Below are 25,837 nucleotides of genomic sequence, written 5' to 3'. Positions count from 1 at the left end.
TTAAACACTGTCCTTTTACAACATCAAACATAATAAAATATGTATAGTATTGACCAACTCTGTATTTACTTTACTAGTCCTGAACACTGTTAGCACTGTAGTTCTTTCTGAATGGCGCACTTCCAATGTTTGTCTTATCATGGTTTCTCCTTTGCTGTTTTTTTTTTATGCAGCGTTTCTTTGTCCTGGACAATGGAATCTTGAAGTACTCCAAGTCCCCTATAGACGTAAGTACAGTATAACAGTGACGTTGTGTGCTGTGTAAAACAAACATACTGTTCTGTAATGCACTTTATATTGTACTGTATGTTCAGACAGCAAGGTGAACTGAAACCAGATTACAGTAACATAAGCAGCAGCTGTGTGAGAGAAGTCCAAGTGTTAAGTGATAACTCAACAGCTTGGCCCCACAACCATGGAGATACCGAGGGTCCTTATCTCTCATCAGAAGTGCCTGTAGAAGTCCAACTGATAGTATTAATAGTGTTAATATTTTCATTCATTCTAGCGTTCTCTGTAGTCCACAAGAAAAAGTAGACTTTCCTGCTCTCATGTTAAGTGTTAATTCTGCTGTTGATATTCTGTATTATATATAATATCAATTATGGATGTATCATTTATATATATATATATATATATATATATATATATATATATATATATATATATATATATATATATATATACATATATATATATATATATATATATATATATATATATATATATATATATATATATATATATGGTGTATTATTAACATCATGCTGTGTGGGATCAATGACCTGGTGAAATCTGGTGACAATTCCTGGTGGAAAATAAATATATAAATATATATATTAAATATGTATACACACCAATCAGCCATAACATTAGCACCACTGACCAGTAACTTTGATTGTTTAAGTTTGAACAAGTGAAGAGTCAGTTCTTGAAGGTAATGTATGTGTTAAACACAGGACAAGTGGGCAAGCATAACAGTCTAAAACACTTTGACTCAGGCCATATTGGGATGGCTAGACAACTGGGTCAGAGCATCTCCAAAACATCAGGCAGGCCTTCTTGAGTGTTTCATGTATGCGGTGATCAGTACCTTCAAAAAGTGGTGCATGGGCAAGTGGTGCCTTAGGTTCGCTGGTGCGATCCATGGAGACCCCACATCACAACTTACTTAAAGGGGCAGCATACTCAATATAAGGCAGTTGATGTTAATGTCATGGCTGATGGTTCATTAATATACTCAATAGTGACAAGGTCATAAAGTGTCTCACTCTCTCTGTCTGTGTCAGATCCAGAAAGGGAAACTCCATGGCAGTATAGACGTAGGTCTGTCTGTCATGTCCATAAAAAAGAGAGCTCGGCGTATAGACCTTGACACAGAGGAGCACATCTATCATCTCAAGGTGAGAGGCTGAGAGGGGGAAGGTAACGGGTGATGATAAGAAATCCAGCATTGTGTGTCTTGGTGTTACTGAGTGCAGGCTGTGGTGTGCTAATAACTGAGCAAGCAGAGAGCCAGACGGACAGATGCTGAAGACATGTTGTCTGTCTCCTCGCTGTCCTCTGCTTGTGTCTTTGTGTGTGTAGGTGAAGTCTCCAGACGTGTTTGATGCCTGGGTGTGTAAGCTGCGTCACCACCGTCTGTACAGGCAGAATGAGATTGTGCGTTCGCCTCGTGATGCCAGCTTACGAGCCTTCCCTCCCCCCGCTAGCCTCGAGTCACCTCAGACAACCCCCTCTTCTGCTCATGAAACCAAGGTGAATCTCTCTCATTCGCACACACTCTCTCTCTTTCTCTCTCTCACTTGCTCTGTCATTCTCTCTTGTGTCTCTTTTTTTCCATAGTGTTCTGTGTGTGTGTGTGTGTGGCTTGTGTGTGTAGTCAGGGATGGTGTAGCAGTCCTCCAGGGATGGTCTCTGTAACACTCAGTGTAACTCAGTAATGACTCATCACAAAAAAAGAGCAGCGGTTCTTGGTTTTACCCGTACTGTGCTTTCTCTGAGGGAACAAAGCAGAGACAGGCACATACAGTGACTCTAGCTTTATCATTCTAGCTGTTTTTCACGTCCTCACATTAGATTTTAGGTTTAAATGATTGTTTTAATAATCATTTTTCATGGAGATTAATAGGGGTGAATCAATACGTAGAGAAGTGCATTGGCTAATTAGCAAATCCTTCATTAGTTGAATTTAGAGCATTAGACAAGGGGAAGCGCTAATCTCTGCAGAGCTGTGGCCCGGAAGGAACCCAATTTGACATTTCTGATGTGGACGATGTGAGCTGCATTCTATTACTTCTGTTCAATTAATGTCATCTAATGTAATTGCACCCACATAGGGCAACATTCAGAGCCATATAACACACTACCAGCCTCAACTTCACCCATACCAGGGCGTTTATTATCATTTAACACATTCCCGTCCCAGATGCTCTCATCTAGAACAGAGGTGGTCCAAATGTGGTCCAAATCCCTCATTCTCTGATCTAGTTTCTTAGCAGATAATAAAAATTATCAGCATATCAAAACCTTAAAGCTATTTTTATATACATTTTATACATTAAAATGACAAACAGACCAATAGAAATAATCAACATTTTTTTAAATAAAATTACCATATGCATATTAGAAGGTCCAGATGTGAAATTACTGAATTATTAAGATGAATAAATCCAAGGAGTAGCAAGTGTTGAAGACACTGAAGGCACATTCACAATACAATACACTATGGTCCAGGGGTTGCAAGTTCAAATCCCGAGCCATGCCAGTTTGCCATCAGCAGCCGGAGTCACAGAGAGCACAATTGGACGTGCTCTCTCCGGGTGGGTGGATGGCGCTCTCTCCCCTCATCACTCTTAAATCAATATTGGCTGGCACAGGTGTCTGTTAGCTAGTGCGGCGGAACTGGGGACCCAGTGCTTTCCTGGTCAGTGTTCTTTAAGCACTGCTATTTACAAACAGCATACTGTTTATCACAATATGACAATATTGTGATATTGACCAATTCTAATCTAAAGTCACTTACTATGTAATCATGTTATAGACAAACTTGAATGTAATGTTAGGAGACCAGAGCACACCAAGTGGAGAAACACCAAAAGACCCATATATACTAACAGTTGGTGTTCTCAAGCGTTAGGATGTTCAGGGCAATGAACCAAAAAATTCAGATGATCTAGAGTAAATGAGGAAAGGACATTCTAGGTTCTGCTACTGGTATAGCCTGGTGTTATAATGTACATAGTATACAACCCTTTCAGTTCCAGACCCCCCAGCTCTAATCTTACAAGTAGGTTGTACAAGAACTGAGATACAGCCATCATTTTACTAGAACCATACAGAGAATAATGAATCAGGCATCATCAGCCTCACATCCATCAGGGTCCAGCATGCCAGTGGTCATTTATAAGGTTGTTGTTGTTTTTTTTGCTTAACAATCTCTGAGCAAATGACATCTATTAGGATGATGCCTTTAAATGTTGCAGGACACTATGTACTATTTGTACTATCTCCTGTCTGCTCATCTGCTCATTTTCTAAATTGCTCTAGATGAGAGCATCTGCCATGAATCATTTATATGCAATGTGTGTCCAAATGTTTGTGGACACCCCTTTTTAATGAATGCATTCAGTTAAGTTGCACCCTTTGCTGAAACAGATGTGCAAATGCGCACACACACGCAGCTTGTCTAGTCCCTGTAGAGAAATATTGCCAATCGAACTCTATGGACTCTATGGAGCAGATAAACATGAACCTATTGGCACCATGCCTGGGAGTGGCCTAGAGGGGTATAAAGCCCCCCCAGCATTGAGCTTGGAGCGGTGGAACTGTGTTCCCTTGAATGATTGTGATCTATTCAGTATGTTTGGAATGAGTTTGGGGTGAGGTGAAGTGCTGATCATCCAACATCCTGACCTCACTAACGCTCTTGTCACTGAATGCAATCAAATCCTCACAGCAGTTCTCCAAAATCTCGTAGAATGCCTTCCCTGGACAGTAGAGACTTGTTTAATGCCCTTGATTTCAGAAGAAATAATGAATGAGCAGGTGTCCCAATACTTTTGTACATTTTTTTATTTGTGTGTGTGTGTGTGTGTGTGTGTGTGTGTGTGTGTGTGTGTGTGTGTGTGTGTGTGTGTGTGTGTGCGCATGCTTGTGTTCTCGCATTCTCAGCAGCAAGTGAAGCCCAGTTCTCTACCCTGGCAGTCGCCTCTACCCTGCACCACCAGCCTGCCACCCTCTTACAGTAATGGCCAGAGCAAAGTTGCAGCATGGCTCCAGGAATCAGAAGAGATGGACAAGTGTGCAGAAGGTAAAATGCAAAAATCCGCACATATCCGTGCATACAAGCATACTAGGGATTAATAACTGTGAAAATGAACCACACTGCACATATTTTGGAATGTAGAACTTATTATGGTAAAGCTTAGTTTTGGTCAGTGTAAAATTCTTCATTTTTCATTCTTTTCAAATATTAAGAACATCTTTTTCACCAGCTAAATTATCTTTTGGACTTGAAACACTACATCCTTCTAATGTATACCTCTAATGTGTGTGTGTGTGTGTGTGTGTGTGTGTGTGTGTGTGTGTGTGTGTGTATTTCAGAGCTTGCCCATTGTCAGTCCAGCCTGATTGAGCTGAGCCGTTTATTGCAGAGTCTGGAGATTTTACAGAGAACCCAGTCAGCACCAAGCTTCACAGAAATGCAGGTAAGACACACATCAACACACACAAAACACACAAAATCACACATGAATAAATAAAAAAACGTACATCTCCAACTCTGGGAAGTCACTGTAATAGAACTTTTACCAGATGAAGATACATGTGTGGGTGTGTGAGTGTATGTGTGAGGCCTTTTATGAGAGCAGTGGCACTGCTAGCACCATTTAAACATCTTTAGAATCTGTTTAAATAATTACGTAATCACGTGTCAAAATCACAATAGCTCAATGTTCATTACATCTCATGAGAAAGAAGTGCTTTAATTTACACTATTCACATCCATCTGCATGTGTATTGACGTCGGTGTACTGTGTATGAAACGTATTGTTATTTTCTAGTCTTCGTATGTCACTGTTACTTCACATCTGACATGCTTCACAGGATCAAACTTGCTTTATCTGTGTTTCTGTGTCCCATTAATTCATTCTCTCCTATTCAGCACATACCCAACACTAATGTTTTCTGCCTAAACTCATCCAAATTCGTCATTATTATCCTAATCTTAGCTGCTTAGTCCAGTTTAGACACACTTCCAGTAGCTCCAGGGTCTATTCCCACTTCTTTGTGCCTGGTAGACCTCCAACAGGAGGCAACCGGGCAACATCCTTATTCCAACCACCTCAGCTGACTTCTCTTAATGCAAAGTTCTACTCAGAGCCTTTCACGAATATCAGGGCTCCTCATCTTATAATAAAGTGAGAAATTCTTGTTATTTCGGAGTTCCTTATCATAGGTAAGGGTGAGATTATATATCGACTGGTAAATCCAGAGCTTTGCTTTATGGCCCAGATCACTCTTTAACACTGCCTAGTATTGTAATGCATTACTATTGCAGCTGTTGCACCTAACTTGCAGTCAATCTCACAGTGTCCCTTACTTGCAAGCCAAACCCCAAGATACTTTAACTCCTTCACTTAGGGAAGGTATCATTTCAATATCTTGTTTAAAACCTGACTCTCATGATTTAATCGAGAAACTGAAGGGCTCCGTTCACACTGTATATCTGTACATGGAACATACATGTGTCATTCCTTGCCATTATAGCCATCTGCTCTCACCACTAATAATATTTCACCTGCTTCTAGTTCTTTAGATGCTGTTTTACATGCTATTAACTCACTCCCATCTCCTCCATGTGTGTCTGCACCTGTGTGTATGTGTGCGTGTGTGTGTGCCCGGTTGTGTGCTTGTGTGTGTGTGTAATTTAGAGTAACTGTGTAGATTTATCAAAGAAAGACAAGAGAGTCAGCAGAAGATGGAGAACAAAAAGTGTCAGCAAAGACGCAAAAATGCAACTGCAGGTACATCCTCTCTCTCTTGCTCCAATTCTTACTGAATGACTTGGTTTGTTACATGGAATTTGCATTCATGTTTTTTCTCACTGTTTTCTGAAAGCTTCCTTCCAAGTGCACTAAAACATTTACGTGACACTAAATAATCTACATTATGATCTACAATAATCTACACTGTGACTTACATACACTACCAGTCCAATGTAGAATCAGTGTTTTTAGGAAATGGTCTGGTTGTAGATAAATGTAAGATTTTAAATAACTGTGAAAGCTGAATATCATCTGAAATGGAATAAATGTAGTATGTAGAATTCATTGTATTTCATCATATTTCATCAGGAAGCAGACAACGTGACAAAAAACGACTTTTACCATTTTTACTAAATATAATTGCTATCTATCTGGGAAAGAGATTTGTGACTGTGAAGAAGCTTTTAAAGGTTTTAGAACCTCCACTTGAAGGTTCTTTACCAGCTTAGAGGTTCTTCACACACCAACATCTCTTTTACAGACATGAGGCCTTATTCACCAACCGCTGTTCAGAAGACATTTCTTCCTATAACCCACCTACCAAGATTCTGAAAGTCACCAATGTTTCCTTATGTGAAATTCCAATTTACACTGACAATGGGATTGATCATTATAGAACCGTGGCTGAGAACAGATTAAAAGCATGTAATGAATCTGATGTTTTCTTATTGTTTTAAAGAACGCATTTTAGAAAATTCCTAGAAGATATTGGTGAATGAGGCCCTTCTTTAAGGAAGCAAAAGTGCTTTTTTTTTTAATTGTATCCCTTAAAGAATGCTTTGCAGCACCTTTTTATCACTCTGGATGTAGTTTACTTCATCTAATTCCATTTGGTGTTTGAAAATATGTTTTTAGCTGTAGCCTTAAGCCTGTGGCATAAGGACTGTGAGTAAAATACACAGAACATCTGCTCTTATTTCTGTTTAGGACAGTATAAAGCTCTGTCACAGAAGGATTTTAATACCAAACATCTCTCTCTCTCTCTCACACTCTCTCTCTCTCTCGCTCTCTGTGAATGTTTCTCTTTAACACTCAGCAGCTCTGCAGCTGTGTGAGTTTAATACAGGTCTACCCCCCATTGACTTACAATAAACAAAGGAATTTGTACACATGCACACTCGCCATCTGACAGTTCAGTCACCCTCTTACCCGACTCCTTACTGCAGTAGTTAACCTTAGGCATGAGCGAAACAGAAAGCAAGCAACTGAAGCAATGAGGAAAAGGTTAAGCATACTGAGTCAGTGTGTCTATGAGAAACCTTTTAAACTGCTCTGCAGGGTCTCACTCCACACTGGGATCATTTTAAAGGCCTCAGTCTTTCATAACTCTCAGTGTGGTTACGCTGCTGGACTCTGGAGAACCGCTGTGGTGAGCAGTGAGCAAATGGCTCAGGTTGACATGATGATTGTAATGTCCATACTGATTCATTTGAACAGAATCAGCAGTGTACACCATGACTTTGGTGCCAGAACACTGCTCTCTGGTACTTCAGCTGGGAGCACGGTGATCTGATACTGATCTTATCACTATATTAAATACACTGGAACGTCTACTTGCATTTTGCAAGTTTTCTGTGTTGTGTTAAATGTTGTGTGTGGCCGAAAAGTTCCAGTCAGAAACAGCTAGCAATTGCCACCCCAAGCAAAATCATTTTAATGTGTTTTTAATAGGAATGTTTTTTTTTCTGTGCCAAGTGTGGTCCCATAGGCCAGTTTCAGAGTGGGGTTTAAAGAAAAATATAGTCTATACACGTTTTAATACAGAACTATTGGTGAGTTAAATATCAGCTGTATACAGTGGTATAAACAAAGTTGATGATTTTGATGATTAAAATGTCTGTTACTGTGGATAATTAATTCATTAGTAAAATATGAACTGAAGGCAACAAAAGGCATTAAGTTAAAGATCAAAGATTAAGATTAAAATTAGTTTATTAGTTTTATTTTTTAGTCAAATGCAATGCAAACATTTTGGCACCCCAGAAGATTTTAGCTCATCTTCTAGTCTGAGGCTTTTACCAGGGTGCAGCCTTTGGTAAGTTGGAATAGGCCTGGGGATACGCACTTTAAAGGTGGAAATCTCAAAATAATGTCTCACTCTAATACACAAAAATGTTTGCCTTAATATCTCATTAATTCAAAGAGACAATAAAGCACATTCGGTTGCCTTTCAGAGTTCAGAGTGTTCAGTATTTTTGCGCATTCAAAAATATCTGAACTACTGAATTTTATTCATATGTCTGGAAGGTGGAAATCTCAAAATAATGTCTCACTCTAATACACAAAAATGTTTGCCTTAATATCTCATTAATTCAAAGAGACAATAAGCACATTCGGTTGCCTTTCAGAGTTCAGAGTGTTCAGTATTTTTGCGCATTCAAAAATATCTGAACTACTGGATTTTATTCATATGTCTCCTTTTCTTTTCACAGTGGGCATTGCACTGGTCTGTGCCATTTCTAGCAGATTATAATATTTGGTGGAGTACACTTTATAGGTCTGTAGGCCTAGCTCCTGGGCTCCCCCTTTAAAAAGTGCAATCTGCGCTTTAAACCACTCCTAAACACGCTTTCTGGACGAGCTAAGACATACAGAACCATCATGGAAAGCGAACGAAGAATGTGGGCTGACACAGTAGAGTGATATTAGAGAATTTTACACAAGTGGAGTGAACTTGTGAGTGAAGTTACATAGTGCGGTTAGCAGCGTACCAAGCCCAGAGTAGCAACGATAGAGAGCTATTCTCTCTGTTACAGTGTTACTTTAGGGTAAAAATACTACATAGCTGTGCTTTTAACACTGTCAACATGTTTTGATAACTTGGCATTGTCTTACTTTAAATAAAACCTGAATTTGTGTAGACTTTTTCAGGTCTGTATGTTTACGAATGTCAGTGGTGTGAAGCTTTACCAAAGCAGCAGAAGAAAATCTTCCTCCACTATATGTTCTGCATGGCTAGAGCGAAATTCTGTAAACACCAGAAACTGACATTTCTACTCTTTCCCTAGTGCATTGTTTTTTTGTCTTTGGGTTTTTCTGTTGTTGTTTTTTTTTTACCCAAGAAATGAGCAGAAAGCCTGCCTCCTCCTAATGAGTGTGTATGTTCTCTGCAGGTTCCTCTGAGTGCTACCCGGTCTGCAGGGCGTCTCCATTCCTCTAACCCCAATCTATGTGCGGAGCTTGCTGATTTTCAGACCCCCGCTACACGTCTAACTGATGGCATTGAGTGTGCTAGTGATTACATCAAACTGCAGGAGGATTTCTGCGTCATCGCCCAGAAAGGTTAGCATTAAATGAAACTGCCAAGCACATCGACAGGCCTCATTGTGACAGCTGTTTTTCACTGTTGTGATGTATCATCAAAAGAACAAATGTCATTATTTTTAGAAAGCTAATAGCACTGAAAGATGTTTCTTTTGTGTTTGTAGTGCACTCACTGCTGAAGTCTGCCTTTAACACGGTGGCCATAGAGAAGGAGAAGATCAAGCAGGTGCTGTCAGAGCAGGAGCAGTCCAGCCAGTCGTCTCAGATTGTGACCCTGCGGCACTCCCTATCACAGGTCAGTCCTGACCTTTTCATACTGCTGCCACAGTTACTATCTCTACAACATCCTTACAAGGACCTTAGAGGGACTGATGACCCTGGAAGTGGAGCTTTACAGTGTGATTAGATGTGATAGAATTAAGGCCGGGACTTCTTCATAAATTAAATGACCAAGTGTAGACCTGCCATACACTTGCATTATAACTGTGATTTCCTGTGTAATTTCTGTGAAATTGCTTTGGTTTATTAATTATTTGTTATTATTATATTATTAAAGCCTTATTAATCTTTGTAAGCATAATTAAGAGAAAAAAGAATAAGTGTTAGATTAGCCAAAATGAAGGACAATAAGCTGCATCCGTAATTCAGCTAATCATAACAAACCAAAAAAATCGTACTGTTAATTTTTAAACACTATCATTATTTTTCTATTTGTATTAGTCGTATTAGTGTCCTTGATGGCTTTTAAAGGCACTTGAAATATGTGCAGTACAACATAGGGTGCACAAAAAACCCCACAAATATACACAAAATAAGAAATACAGAATATGTACACATTAACTTACAGGATACATACACTATTGCACTGTTTAAAATGTTCAGGTTTAATATCGAATCTGTAAAAGGTAAATGTACGGATGAGATGTGAAAACACCATATTGTGCTAGAACAGATGCAAGAAAACATATATGAAGTAAAATGTAATAAAAAAAATATAATTTTGAAGAAAATAGTTCTTGTAAGCTAGTTTGAAGAACAAAGCTTGGTTCCAAATTTCTTCTGGATGCTCCAGCCAGCGTGTGGATTTGTTTAATTCCATCACCTGCTCCCCTGATTTAACATCATTAAGCACTGATTTACCAAAACAGGCATGGGAGAATAACTATAAACAATACTCCCATGCAGAGAGCCATTGGAGGACATTTAATGAACCCAGTGATGTAAAACCATATCTTTTTGTTTTTATGTTATTGATATTCTGATATTGATATTGATATTGATATTCTCATTTTAGTTTTTAGTAAGTAGATAAACACTTACTGTCCACAGAAGGAGATTTTTCATTCAAATTTTCACAGGTGCCTAAAACTTTTGCACAGTACTGTATATAAACATAAATACACTATATGGACAAAATTATTGGGACGCCTGCTCATTTGTTGTTTCTTTTGAAAATGAGGGTCTTAAAAAATAGTTTATCCTGCTTTAGTTGCTTTAGTAACCATCTCTACTGTCCACTAAATGTTGGAGCATTGCTGTGAGGATTTGATAGCATTCAGTGACAAGAACGTTAGTGAGGTCAGGATGTTCATCAACCCACCACATCTGCAATACCTCAGTAAATTCCAAAAGCAACATCACTCCAGAGATCACAGTTCCACTGCTTTATACACCTCTATCCCACGTCTGGCATTAGGCATGGTGCCAATAGGTTAATGGATATGTGCTCAAAAAAGTCCTGTTTTATTGGCAGTGCTTGTGTACAGGGCCTAGACAAGCTGTGTGTGCACATTTGCACATCTGTGTCAGCAATAGATGCATCATAAAATAGCTGGATATATTTAGTAGAACGGCTGTCTACAAACATTTGGACATATAGTGTAATATCTGTTATGAGTGTAAAAAAGCGCTTACACATTGTGACGTTGCAATGCAATGCGACTAGGCATTAAATAATATTGCTATTGTAAATAATATTGCTATTGCTTTTTTAATTCTTATTTATATTGTGTATATAGTGTAAATTATTTATCTACATTTTTTGTAACTGAGTGTCTTGCTATCCCTTTCTGCTGTGACACTGAGAATTTCCCCACTGTGGGACTAATAAAGGACTATCTTATCTTTTCTTATATTGATTGGATACTAGCCATTTTATTGATTATGGTTTTAATGCAGTTGTATTGTTTAAACATCAAAGCTCACAAAGAACCCAATTAAAGCATGTCATGTGATGCATATTATTATACATTACATGTTACAGTGTGTTTGGATACATATTGCAGGGCTCTGTGTGTGCTTGCTACAGGCTGTAGCACTTTTTCCTGTAGTTCACTCATTTGCTGATGACGATGGAGACTTCAGTGGAAGGTCATGAATTATGCAGCATGTGTTTATATAGAAAGAGAGGAAAACCATCAGAACATGAGAATCACCTCTAAACAGCTTTCAAACTTTCAACTACTTGCTTTGGGTTTTGCTCTGCTCTTGGTTTAGGCCCTCTCCCAGAATGCAGAGTTGAAGACCCGCCTGAATCGTATCCATTCAGAGTCTGTGCTGTCAGACCAGGTGGTCAGCGTCAACATCATCAGTAGCCCTGATGAGGTACAACACCCCAACCCCCCACCCCTAAATCACAAACCCACCTCATTCAGATTAAGTGTTAACCCCGTAATCCTTCAGGGCGCTCTCAGAACTGGAAACCATGTTAGTTTCTGAGATGTTACTGAATAATGTATGGCGCTGATTAATATATCTAAATGACTGAATCATAGGCCAGCAGTTGAAGGATTAAACCACCGTTGATCCTCCTGCTTAGTATATGTGCTGTGTTTTAGAGGCTCTGATAAGAGTTGGGGGTGGTACCAGTTTAAGATCTTTTTCCCCTATCCACCCTTTATGTGTGTGCAGGTGTGTATGCATATATGTTTGTGTGTGTTTCACAGGCAAGTGAGCAGATCCATGTGGGGATCCCTCTCACGCAGCAGGCCTCCAATGAGAGCAGACTCTCCATGTCAGAATCCGTCTCCGAGTTCTTTGATGCTCAGGAAGTGCTGCTGTCGGCCAGCTCATCAGAGAATGAGGTGAGGGGCGTGATTAATGAAGCTGGCTGTGTACTTTAAAGGGTAAAAAAATATTTCTGGCCATGCAGTGTTTTGAGATTATTTGGTACGATGTGTGCCTGATCACCTCCTGTCAGTCTGCAACTGGGTCAGGATGTCTGCATCACTGCACAGTATGGGCCTCTAAGGGTGCAGAGGGGAAAGGACATATACTGAGTTTCTGGTGGTAGTTTCTTTTAGCTTTTTGCTGTATCAAGTGCACTGCATCCAGAGCTACAGTTCTAGTGTTTCGCTCTAATTTTATGAATATCAACCAACTGTCCAAATGGGTGTGTGCTGAACTAACTAATTCTCTCCATTATCCACTCCCTCAAAAACAAACAGACTCAGCTCAGCTGACTACTGAACTGAAGCTTAACACATGTTAATTTTTAAAGATGCCAGAGTTCAATAAATGTATTCATTGAATATTCAGGATGTTCTTTAATGTATAAATAGTAAGTATGTGACTTTGGTTGGGGTGAAACATGGTCAGATGTCGTTTGCAGCCCTGTTATTTTGCCTCAGAATGAAACATGCAGAGTGTTATAGTTTTTAACACAATAACAGGAACACTATAATTATTCCTGAGTCTTACAGGATAGTGTTGCAGTCCTTTTGTTGTGTTCTTTAAGTGAGATGTGCAGTTAGCAAGCTGAAGAGATTGTATTTGACTGGAGTGTGTGAATTCTGGGGGTGTGAATATAACTAAACATATTAAGCATGTTACAAAACAGTTTTGGGGTTTTGGAACTGGCCCTTTTCCCAGCCAGATGCTGGATTATCTTTTGAAGGAGGATACAACTGTGTTTGAGGTGACGTTTGATGTAATGAACTCTCCCTGTTTAACCATAGTGAGGAAAATACAGTTTGACATTCTCGGACCGCTTTCGTTTTAGGCAATGATTTTTGGTGGCTTAATATAGTCTGTAAAAAGAATGCTCTGCGTGTGTGTATATGTATTGCATGTATGTGTCTGAGTGTGTGTCTGTAAGTTAAAAGAGTAATGTATACTTGCTGTGTGTGCTGTAGTGGTAATGTAATGCTCTGTAAATGCTCTGTCTGTATTGATTTGGTCACTGTATCAGGAGCTTAAAAATGCTGCAGTGGGTTATTCAGTACTGCAGAGCATCACTACAACAGTCAGTACACGCACAGACACACACACACACACACACACACACACACACACACACACTCCAAATTAGTCAGCACTGCAGAGAGCGAGAAAGAGACAGTGTGTGAGTGATTGTGCAGTAGTCTTAGTAGCTTAAACAAGCCTGCCTCTCTCTCTCTCTCTCTCTCTCTCTCTCTCTCTCTGTCACTCTCTCACGGCCTGCCCCCCCCCCCTCCCCAGGCCTCTGATGATGAGTCTTACGTCAGTGACGTGAGTGATAACATTTCAGAGGACAACGCCAGCGTCACTGATATCGTTTCCCGACAAAGTAAGCTCCACCTCTCTCCTGTCCACCTGCTTTTTCTCTCTGTATCTCTCTTTCGTCCTTGACCTAGAGTGCTTGTGTCATTCGCGCCATTAGAGGAGATAATTAATGTGATGAAGCTGCATTTTCTCACTCGCATTCTGAACGTTTGTCAGACTGTCTCTTTAAGGTAAACCACAAGGTTTAGAGTTTAAGGAGACTTCAGCTCTAGCTTCAGCTCCTACTGAGTGAATGCTATGCTGTTTAAAGGCTTGCGTAGCACCTAATGCTAATCCAATCTAGAAACTCCGCCTCACAGATGAATCATTCATCAGCCCATTACTGTAATCACTCTCTCTGGTTATTGAGAATATGAAAGTCATTTGCAGAGAATTGTGTACCTGTTATTGTGTACCTGTTATTGGGCAAGCTCTGAAACCACCTAGTTATATATTCTTTATAAATAAGTTTGATGGCTTTTACTATTATGAATTTTTATTATTAATATTTCTTTTTACACACTGAACAGTGGTACTGTACTCAGTTAACCCTCTGAGGTCACCTATGGAGTGTATCTGTGCTGCCACACACAAAAAAACTGACATCACAAAGCAGGTTTTTTTCTAAATCCAGTAATAAGACAAAAGATTAACAAAACATAAAACATAAACATAGAGCAAAACAGTAGCATGGAAAAACTTGGAGGAAGAAACCTTGGAAGGAACCAAGACAAGGGGGACCAATCCTCCTCTGGTCAAAACTGCTTATAAATACTAGCAAATAGTTAGAGCCCATGTAAACTTCAGTGTTGTCGGTAATGGAAAGTGGACAACTAGCAGACAAGCAGATGGCAGTAGCTGGAGGGTGGACAGCTGGGCTGACGAGGGTTGCAGGATAGCCTGACAGTTTACAATCAGTGTCAGGCCAGAAAGGTACGCAGTCATTAACTCAGAAAAAGGAGATGCAAATTAGTGCAGAGAATGTTTCCTAATGTTGTGTCAACATTATGTGATGAATGGACCAATAGAAATGCTCCAAAATGACTTATAAAATCTTTTCACATTGACTTTCTTTGAACCTTGTACTGTAAATTTGGAAATACAAGGCTTTTGCGTGACAATTACTATATTGACTGGAAACGCCTATGTTCATAAATATAATACATTCCAATTTAATTGTAATGGAAAGGTTTTGTTCTAACTGTCAATATAGAATGTGCATCAAATGTATTCTGCAATAACATATAAATAATTATGCTTGTTAAATCAGAAATATAACAAACAGCTTCGCCACAAGGGGTTAAAAAGGAAAGGAAAGCTATCATTATAATATGTATCTAGTGCTTTGGCTTAGAGGCATGGCAATGTAATCTCTGCCTCTGTTAGATGAAATGGTTCATATTCACATTTTGCTGCTCCTGAGGCACCCTGATTTTCTTCTCAGCCCAACATGCCATGCAAACACAGCAGAAAAATCCGGTTAGCCAAGAGAGCTCAGAGCGAGAGAGACAGCCGCTTTAAAACAGGGCTTTAAGATATAACCCCCATGTCTTCTCTCTCTAGTCAGGACTATGGTTAAGTCATACTGATACTGATTCTCTAGGCCGTTCCTTTACATTTCTTCCTACAAAGATGTTATTTTGTACAGATATGCTTAGGATCATAGAGCCAGCACTAACACACCCCGTATGTCGTCCCCACAGTGCCGAATGGAGATCTGGCAGGGGGAGCGTTCCGCAACGGCCGGCGGACATGCTTGCCTGCCCCTTCCCCTGACACCTCCAACATTAACCTGTGGAACATCCTAAGGAACAACATTGGTAAAGACCTCTCTAAGGTCTCGATGCCTGTGGAGCTGAATGAGCCTCTGAACACCCTGCAGCACATGTGTGAGGAGCTGGAGTACACAGAGCTGCTGGACAAAGCTGCTGAGACTGATGACCCTTATGAACGCATGGTACAGCTGATATTTTGAAGCTATTTTGAACAGTTTTTAAAAACTGACATGCAATCCTAAATGTGCAGTTTATGGAAAATGCATTTCAAGGAGATCTGCTAAAAGCATGGGTGGATTGCGCAAAATTGGGCAGCGACATCAGAAATTCAAACATTCTCCCAAAAGGCTCCCATTTTGCAAACAGGCAAGTGCTGTGCATACCACAAGTGATGTTGACAGCAGCTTGCGCGGACGTCAGTGTGAAAGAAGGTTTAGCCTTTGCTCCCAGTTTATACAGTACCTATATAGAAACTAAGCTACAAAAACAGTCCATTATGTACAATTCTGTCTTCGTCTCCAGCAGCGTTTCTGAAAGTCTGTCTGTCCACACAAGAACGCAAAATAATGCTCACATGAGAATACCAGCCCAGCAGGGGCACCTTACAAAGTCAAATTCCTTAAGAAGCCCAAAATAGACCTAAATTCTAATATTGACAACTTTTTTCACTGTTCTTAAAATAGCAGGCATCTATAATCCATAACCAGGTTTTGAGTCTTACACAAACTTAAAATCCAACTTCTACCATAGGGTTTCCATTGTGTATACACTGCTGTCTTTTTTCCAAATTTGAGTGTAGTATGTTCTTTTACAGTGTAATGAAACAGGGAAAACATTTGTGACTTGGCAAAAACCATGTACAGGTTAAGTTTGTGAAGCTTTTTGTAGTTCTTAAAATGTAGTTCTCATAAATCTCCACTCTGGAGAGTGTTTTCAGTCATCTACTAATGCTGTTTGTATGGATGGGAGACCAAAACACAGAAACATGCTACATTTTTAAAGGGATTTCTATGAGATAAAGAAAGGTTGGAAAACGGTCTTCACACATAAAAGTATGGGCCCTTTAAGACTGATAGTAAGACTGATGGCTTAACTGTGTTACAGCACCCTGTCTGATGGTGCGTAATAAAAAGCAAACTTCATTTCAGAAACATTGGGAATGCATATTGTGGTCACATCAAAGCACGGTTTGCACTCCATGTACATTCATACACACATCTTGCCACATCTTGTAGCTTAGCTTTAGTTTACTGCAATTTCATGTAATATTTGCTAGCAACACAAAGTACATCCATTGTTTGACATAGAAATGTACAAAATACTATTTATTAATTTACTACTACATGTATTTTACATAGAAAAACTACTACAAAAATGCACAAAATATAGAATAATGTGACCTAACATAAAACAAGACCCAGGAAGGACAGTGTTATGCATTAGGGACCTGCTGCAGTAAAAACCACTGAAGTGATGTCACCTATAGAAGGGCGATTAGCGCCTACAGCAGATAGCTGCATCCCCTGTGTATTTAAGGTGTAGCGTATCCGCATTTGTTCAGGGAACGAAGGCCCTCTGAGGTAAAAACTCCCCATGCTGCCTCTGGCCTCATTAAGTCTATTTAACTTCATCGTAGCGTAGCCCCATTTTAGCAGTGGTGGCCCTCACACATTGCATTTAAATCAGGGCTGTGTCCTTCACTAAAGGCTCAGCTTTCTACATACTTTCTACACCCGTTTTAAGCTTTCTTTTATCTCCTCATAAGCCGTAGCTCGTTTGATTTTCTTTCATTGTCCAGCTGTAGCCTCTGTGTGTATTGTGAACACTGCTTTCCTTTATTGATTGATTTGGCTGTAGCTGGTGTGTATGTCCTGCTGCTGTGTCTCTATAGGCGCTGGTAGCTGCGTTTGCTGTCTCAGCGTACTCCTCCACATACTACCGTGCCGGCAGCAAGCCCTTTAACCCCATACTGGGAGAGACATATGAATGTATCAGGGAAGACAAAGGCTTCTGCTTCTTCTCTGAACAGGTGAGCAGCTCTTCCAGGCCTGTGCTTCATGCGGCAGCTGGTGGGTTATTGGTTCCAGTGTTGCCACTCCTGGGTTATTTTTGGATGTATTGTGGTAATATCTTCTCTGAGCGGATTCTACTTTAGTAGCGCTGCACCACTCTTATTATGCAATGCCGATGAGTGTGTGAGATGAATACTGTGTGTGCGTTTGTGTGTGTGTCCGTGTAGAGCCATAAAAAACACCTGTCCTCTGGCAGAGAATCTCCTCTGTGTGATTGTAAAAGGGTCTTTGTCAGGAGTGGTCCATCCCCCTCCCCCCAGTGCAATGTGTGTGTGTGTGTGTGTGTGTGTGTGTGTGTACATATACATATATACATTTTACATGTTTGTGAGTGAATATATAAAACACTATGTCTGTTAAACAGGTACTGAACAGGTAAGCTTGCATAACTTCACTGTTTTATGGGCTTGCAAGGTCGAATCCCATGTCATGCTGCTTCGCCATCAGAGCCCAGGAGAGCACAATCGGCCATGCTCTCTGTGGGTGGGTAGATCACCTCATTACTTCCGTTGTGATGCTGGCCTGATGTATCAGAGCTGCGGATCTGCTGCTTTCCTCTGAGCGTGTTGGCTGCCTAGTGATGCGGCAGTTTGAAAACAGTGATGTGTTCTAGTGGCTCTGCTAAGTTGGGGAGAGGAGGTTTTTTGTGTAACCTTGCTAAATGTATTTACATACAGTTTACATACAGAGTAATGTATTTTAAATGTTCCTGTAGAAGTGTTTTACAGAATACCAGAGAGTCACCCCCCCTCCCCCAGTCATTGTCTCTCTCTCTGTCCACTTCCTTTCAGGTGAGCCACCACCCCCCAGTCTCTGCCTGCCACTGTGAGTCCAAAAACTTCACTTTCTGGCAAGGTAAGAATGGACTTGTCATTCATTTCCTCTTCATTGACAGGGTTTTAATTCAAATTTTGGTGTAGTTTTCCTTTACTCTCTATACATTTACAATTGCAGTAATATTACAGTAGTGTGATGTGCTTTAAAACTGGTCTTGAATTTTATTCATTTCTTACCTACAATTAGCCATCCATTTTGATGTTGTTTTGTGTGTGATTGATTGTTTTAATATTGTCTGTCAGATGTCAGATGGAAGAATAAGTTCTGGGGGAAGTCTATGGAGATCCTTCCCATCGGCACAGTTAATGTGATGTTTCCCAGGTACAGAAACGCCACTAATGTACTAAATGTGTTCACACTGGATCTTTCCTTAAGCTGACCTAAGTCTTCCATGTATGCTGTTTGTCTGTAGCTATGGTGACCACTATGAGTGGAATAAGGTGACCACCTGTGTGCACAACATTCTGAGTGGAAGGAGGTGGATTGAGCACTATGGAGAAGTCACTATTAGGAACACCAAGAGCAGTTCCTGCATTTGTAAACTGACCTTCATCAAGGTATTTAACAAGACACCCATATCACCACCTATCATTTCTCTTCCTTCTCTCTCTCACTCTTTTCCTGTTTCCTATTCTTTTCTCTGTTGTGTGTGTGTGTGTGTGTGTGGGTGTGTATGTGCACAGGGCAACTACTGGAGCTCTAACGTGAATGAGGTGCAGGGCTTTGTAATGGATCAAGAGGGGAAGGTGGTTCACAGGCTGTTTGGGAAATGGCATGAAGGTCTTTACTGCGGAGTCCCACCCTCTGCTAAATGCATCTGGAGACCAGGTACATCTATCTCTACGCTATATGTCCAGAATTATCACTAGGGGCCTGTTTACACCTGGCTTTAACATACATTTTCTACCCGGTCTGGATTTACTTTCCTGTGTAAAACGCTCACCAGCAGTTACATCATTTTCGTTTTACTTCCTGTAGACAGCGGTTTCTCATTAAAATTGATCCGCTCCGGGAATCAGTTTAGAGGAACGGTGGGGGTTCTACAACAACGTGGAGCAATAGATGATTCTCGCATTCCTGTAACATCTATTTTAACCACAAGGAAACTTGCACTAATAAGCATGGACACGCACACACAGGGACAGAGGGTGGAGATGGAGCATGAGGATGCACAGTATTTATTACTCATGTTCACATTTTTTTCCGACAGGCGTATTTCCCCTTGCCTAACGGACTCCAGTCTCAGAAAATGCATTCCATTTACCCTTGTATTAAATGTGGGCGACATCCGTCTCTGACCACCTCTGAATGTGGTTTGAGTGGTATGAGTGATCCGATCGTTTACGCATGCCTATTCATGCGGACGTGTGAAATCTGAAGTTAATCTGATCACCAAAAACGCATCATAATGCCAGGTGTAGACAGACTCCAGATGTTGGAAATTTTGCAAAGGTGTTTGGTTGTTTCATCACTGCAGTGGATGCAGTTTTGTGGCTTAACAGTCCAGATCTGAGAAGCTTTACACCTCTTCAGTTCATATTTAGCTTTGTGCATGGTGGTTTGTGGGCGGCCTCCCCAAAGCCTTTCACTTATAGAGATTTTCTGTCAACATTTTATTGGTACAACTGATTTTTCTGAGCATTTTGTGGGTATTGTCCATATTTTAATATACAATTGGTTTTTATCTCGGTTTATAAAACCTTGTTTGTCAGAACATTGTGATACATATTGTGTATTGTGCAAATGTCTCTTAGTATGGTGAAATAACATTTTTGCCATAATGTCTGTGCTGATCATATGCAAATCAGCATTCTTTAATTCTCTTTCACATGCCTTATTATTCTTCATTGCTTTGCTTTTCGTGTGCATTCTTTGAAATCTGGTTATTACAAAACAATATGCAATAATAATATTGCAAATATATAATTAGTATTACAAATAATGAGGATTTTCAATTTGGAAAAAAATGTTGGGGTACAAACAAACAAAAAATGAATAAATAAACAAATACGTAAAACCTGCTCTCTAGTAGACAGTAAAAACATGTAACTCTGTTAACATCTAGTGGTTCTTTGCATTGATTTAGTTATTAACCACCTACTTACAACCTACTGCATTATAAATGAATAATTACCATTAGAAGTGATCCTAGATGGTTATTAAATGGTAATTATATTACCATCAGAGCAGAGAAAATCCAAGCTATATGATAAGGCTCCGTAATGATCATGGGTGATACTCAATTTGGGTAACCACTTGTGTAAATTTACATCCAAATCTAATTAGCAGTGTGTATGACTCAATCCACTAATTAGCATGTTTTTAGACATTGTGAAATTCTAAAGCCCCTCTCTTTTTTTTGTAATACTCAAACTTTAAATGCATTGTACACCACAACATGCACTGCTGTGCTTTCTAGAAAACACCCCACTGCTGCATTATTTAACTTGACCCGTGTTTTGGATGTATCTTTGCAGGATCCATGCCTACAGACTATGAGCTCTACTATGGGTTCACCAGGTTTGCTATTGAGCTAAATGAACTTTGTCCAGAGATGAGGGGCTTGCTACCTCCTACAGATGCTCGCTTCAGACCAGACCAGAGGTATACACACATGCTTTCACATGCACTCAGAGATGCATAATTCAGTGCAGCACAGATCCCTAGGGGTGAACGATACATAACTACCAGTTTTGCGCACATAGCGAGGCCCACTTTCTCATGACTCATTATTCTGCTGTCAGAGTGCTACTGCCATCATGTGGAGCGGACATGTCAACTTCCTAGAAATACTTCTAAATATCTACCTTTTGAAAGAGAGTTTTGTTGAAAGAATTCAAGGTCCACCTCCATCTGTCCCATCAGGGTTAGGGTAAGAGTTAGGGTTAGGGTTAGGGTTGGGTTAGGGATAGGGTTCTCCATCGCTTCATCTACTCCTCTTCCACAGGTTTCTGGAAGAAGGGAAAGTGGAGTTTGCTGCAGCTGAGAAACAGAGGATTGAGGATCTACAGCGGAGCAGGAGGAAGTGGCATGAAGAGAACAACACCAAACACCAGCCACGCTTTTTTAAGTGAGTCTCTTATCTTTGGTTCCGCTTCGTTTTTTAGTCTGTTGGGTGCAAATTAAGCCTAGTCTTTCTGTGAAGAATAGCTATTGACTGTGTAATTAGACCTAATCATTGGCCTGAAAAAAAACCCAGCTCTGAATGTGAGGTGTTTTGATGTGAAGATAGACATGTATAGCAAAGGTTTAGGCACCCATAGCCAAATTACATATATATTTCATTAGTGAAAGAAAGTAAACACAACCTTTGAAGCAAACTGTCTGCAAATATTATAGCAGTTCTGTTTCATATTTGCTAAACTTAAAGACAGAAAAAATGTAATATTAATTTTGTAATGAAACAGAGACAAAACAAACATGAAAAGAACCACTAGCCCACTGTTTAGTGGGAGTGGATCTATATGCTTTGGGGTTGTGTGGCAGCTAGAGGCACAGGAAACATTGGACTGGTAGATGTCTAATTGGATGGTAGTTTGACTAAATATCAGCAAATTCTGGGAGCAGTTGTAACACAGTGAGTCAAGAAGAGGTTTTTATAACATAAAATCATTTCTATTCAAAATGTATCTCGAAAACCACCATGGACTACTTCAAGAAACACCAACTGAAGCTTTTGGAATGGCCCTCACAGTCCTCTGACTTAAAGCAACACTATGTAGCATGTTTATCTTAAATGAACAGCTTTAAAATCATTAATCATCATTAATGATAATTGCTGCACTGACTTATAATAGGGGGAATGGCACCTCTGTTGTTGCTACCCAGGCCTCGAACTGCTGATAACTGCAGTATGTAACTTTGGTAAAGCAGGCAGGTCAACACAGATTTTTTCATAATGCTGCTTTAAACAGTGCCCCAGTGCTGTACCATCTGCTGTTCTCTTGTAAATGAAAAGTAATACATGTACATATGTATATACACAGGTTAATTAATAGGTCACTCTTACACACTTCTCTAATGGTATATCTGCCTTTTCTTATTAAGGCAGTATGTTCACACTCCCTTTTTCTTTTGCCACATACATGTCTGTTTATGTACATTTATATGTATCGCTGCTGTACAGCTCCCCAGCGCTAAACTTTACTTCACCATGACGCTCATACTCATTTTGTCAGAATCACTTTGTTGTCCATGTGTATGTAGTAGAACCATGCCTTGGGGAACACAATACAATGAAGGGCCAATACACAATACGAATTGCTTTAGTATGCAGTGGATAATAGATTTATTTGTGTGTTTTCATTCTAGGAAAGTTGTGGACTCAAACCAGAGAGAGAGGTGGGTGTCCAATAATACATACTGGGAGCTGCGCAAGGAGCCAGGCTTCCAAAAGCTGGAAAACCTTGTACTGTGGTAGCACCTGAATACCTGTACAAAACATATCACCATCGCTACAGACTATAGAAGCTTTACCTATGCACAATACTGCTTACCGTGAAGCGCAGTGGGACGGAACTTACCGACAGCTTTGGCGCAGCTCCAGACACACTTTTGAAGGAAAGCAAATGATGAATGAAGACAGACTCTGCACACCATTGCACCACCTCTCCCCACCCAGAATCTCCCTCACCATAGTAACATGCAGAGACAGGGTCGTCGTCACGGCAACCGCCCGCGAGTTGTAGAGCTATCCTAACGAAGCCTGTTGGGCTTTCCGTTACGTCCTTGCCTTAAGAAGCCGCTTCTTAACAACCCAGTTTGATGCTTTTAGTGGAAACCCGTTTGATTTCAAGAAGTGCTCTGATTTAAAACTGATCTCTTGGTTGTGTAAAACCAGTATCTACAGAATATCCTGCATGTTTAGGTGGCAGCTTTCATTGGCATATGCTATAATGACTTGTCAACACATCATTTGTAGTTTTAAAATGTAATGGTATTTTTATATTTCAAAAAAACACACAAAAAAGACAAAAGACAGAGCTGAGAAACTGTTTGCCAGTGCAGGGTCAATGAATAGACCCATATGGCACAGCAGAAATAGACCAGCCAGTCCTATTCATGATTTCTGAAAAGGCAACTTCCCTTTTCATCCAGCTCCATCTGCTCTCTTTCAGCATTCTCTAGGGAATAAGAACTGGACTTGCCTCAGTGAGGTTAGTAACTTAGTTCAGTGACTAGTAACCATATCTTGTCAAGTTTTATCCAGTGTTTTCAAAAATAATGTGTATATCTATAACACTCCCAAAGATTCTGACCCATTGGCAGAGGCTGACACTGATAGCAGACTGGCTCTGCAGCTCCAGGGCATTTGAGCAGCCCATGGGCTACTGTCATCTGTTCCGTCCCGGCTTTGAACAGCAGTTCTAACAAAAGCCTGCAGTTTTCTGTCCTTTGTGGATTTGAAAGCGATCAGGGCGTGTTTTACATCTACGTTTTTATTTAGTGATCAGACCACCATACAATTACTCTAAATTGGCCGTAGGAGCCGTTTAGTGCATTTAGTGTATTTTATAGTTATCTCTTATTCTTATATAGATACAGCCTGAAAAAACAGCAGTTTCTCAGTGGCACACTCATGGCCCAGGCAAGTTTTTTTTTTTAGAAATTCCACTTAACCGAAGCTTCAACCTCCTATAAATGTTCTCACAACACCTTGTGTTTCAATATGTACTGTGTGTGTGTGTATGTGTGTGTATTTTTATTTGTTTGTTTGTTTTTTAACCCAAATTGTTTAGGGGATTCAACTGTTAGGTGTTGAACAGCGTTATGGAATGTAAGAGTATTAGGATGGAGGTCAAGCTTGTGCAGTTTTTACAGTTGGTGTGTGCACCAGGTTCAGGACTGCCTCAGCCCCTCTTCTTGCTGCATGACTCAAGTGCTGCTCAGAACGAACACAGCTGCTGTTTTAATACTGCACCAGAGACGCCTACTGGCCACCTCTAGTACTACCGCTCATGCAGTACAGAACCTTTCACAATAAGAGTCTCTAAGCTATCTAAGATATAATAAGATAAGATGTTTTTGGATCAGGTATAAAACAATGCAAACATGGGCCTAGGTGTCAGAAACCTCATGACAGACTGTTATTGAAACCGGGCAGTTATTTGAAGAATCTCCTTGAGCGAAGTTAATTGTTGAAGATGTTTTGGGCAGTGTTTTAAATTCTTTTACTGATTCTAACCAAAGAGGGTTCTTTTTAACATAAAATGCCCAGAGTTTATTTTGCTGTATGAATGTTTCCATGGTTCTCCTTTACCCAGAAGATCTTTGCTCACAACCTCGAACCTCGAAAAAAAAAAAAAAAACAGGTTGTCTCCTGATTATGATTCTAGTGCTAGAAACTTCTGTCACAAAGGCTACTTCTCTTGAGTGCACACAGGACTGGGTGCATCAGTCATGGAGTGATTCTCACTGGAGGCTGGATACTTTCCACTGTACTGGTGACTGTGCTGAAGATAGTCGCTGTGGGTTTTTTTTTCCCCCCTCCCAAACAAGTCACAAGAGATGGAGTCAGGTGTTTATTTTAGATTGTTTATGTAGATTATATGGCACAAAAAATGCTCTTTTAGAATGTCATGTCAGTAGATTACTGAAATACTTACAGATGGTAGAAAAAAAAACAGCTAAAAAGCTGTGTGTGTGGTTAATGTAGTCAGTTACATATCTCTAAACAGAACTTCTCTGTAACACTGTAACAGAATCATATCTCGTTGTATCAGTCCCACTTGCTGTGCCTTAACACATCTGTAATCACATTAACTCACACTACCGCACAAAGATCATAATGTCTCTTTAAAACTGAACACATCCTATTTACTGCACATGGATGCACTCCCTCCCCCCTCTCCCCCCCTACAGTAGCTCTGCTGTGCATAACAGCAGCCCAGCGCTTTCTGACATTGGACACAGCCTTTGTCCACAACCCCGTAACTCTAAACCTGAGAAAAGCAAGCATGTATGTAGAGCCTTTTAACAATTAAATCAATGCAGTCACCTTATAAACTGAGGAGTCCTGGTGCAACTATTTGTAGTAGACATTTTAGCATCATATATACATGTACATGTTTAACTTGAACAGAGCAAAGAGCAGCAACGCATAAGAAAGTTCCCATTGCTTTTCAGCTCAGATGGAGAGACCACGTAACTCTTGACTAGCTCATCTGTTGTCATGTTTTTTCGAACTGCATGTGTACATGACATAGCCTGCCAATGAACGTTGCTGATGCCTTATAAAGATGTTTCCTTTCATTTCTGGTTGGTTTGTTTGATTATTTATTGATTTTGTTTCCCCTTTCTCCAGACCAGCACTCTGTGTGGT

The 25,837-nt window shown here is 40.1% G+C and overlaps 1 protein-coding gene across 4 annotated transcripts in view; it reads left to right on the top strand.

The window, feature by feature from the left end:
* Positions 1-25,767, top strand: part of osbpl6 (oxysterol binding protein-like 6) — a 53,375-nt gene extending 27,608 nt beyond the window's left edge. The window contains exons 4-23 of one of the 4 annotated variants that reach the window (XM_072685800.1): positions 174-227; positions 1,290-1,403; positions 1,588-1,758; positions 4,177-4,312; positions 4,606-4,709; positions 5,934-6,026; positions 9,161-9,329; positions 9,476-9,606; positions 11,808-11,915; positions 12,257-12,394; positions 13,770-13,857; positions 15,536-15,789; positions 17,499-17,636; positions 18,471-18,534; positions 18,759-18,837; positions 18,929-19,073; positions 19,200-19,344; positions 20,994-21,120; positions 21,464-21,586; positions 22,828-25,767. In XM_072685800.1, coding sequence (XP_072541901.1) covers positions 174-227; positions 1,290-1,403; positions 1,588-1,758; positions 4,177-4,312; positions 4,606-4,709; positions 5,934-6,026; positions 9,161-9,329; positions 9,476-9,606; positions 11,808-11,915; positions 12,257-12,394; positions 13,770-13,857; positions 15,536-15,789; positions 17,499-17,636; positions 18,471-18,534; positions 18,759-18,837; positions 18,929-19,073; positions 19,200-19,344; positions 20,994-21,120; positions 21,464-21,586; positions 22,828-22,936 — 2,490 coding nt within the window. In that variant the 3' untranslated portion in view covers positions 22,937-25,767. Of the gene's footprint in view, positions 1-173; positions 228-1,289; positions 1,404-1,587; positions 1,759-4,173; positions 4,313-4,605; positions 4,710-5,933; positions 6,027-9,160; positions 9,330-9,475; positions 9,607-11,807; positions 11,916-12,256; positions 12,395-13,769; positions 13,858-15,535; positions 15,790-17,498; positions 17,637-18,470; positions 18,535-18,758; positions 18,838-18,928; positions 19,074-19,199; positions 19,345-20,993; positions 21,121-21,463; positions 21,587-22,827 lie in introns of all 4 variants that reach the window. The other 3 variants (XM_072685799.1, XM_072685801.1, XM_072685802.1) reach the window with 3 other exon arrangements.
* Positions 25,768-25,837: the final 70 nt, after the last annotated feature.

This window comes from Salminus brasiliensis, chromosome 8, assembly GCF_030463535.1.
Source record: "Salminus brasiliensis chromosome 8, fSalBra1.hap2, whole genome shotgun sequence".
NCBI lineage: Eukaryota > Metazoa > Chordata > Actinopteri > Characiformes > Bryconidae > Salminus > Salminus brasiliensis.
Note: the sequence above shows the minus strand (reverse complement) of the source record. Positions and strands in the feature narration are given on the sequence as shown.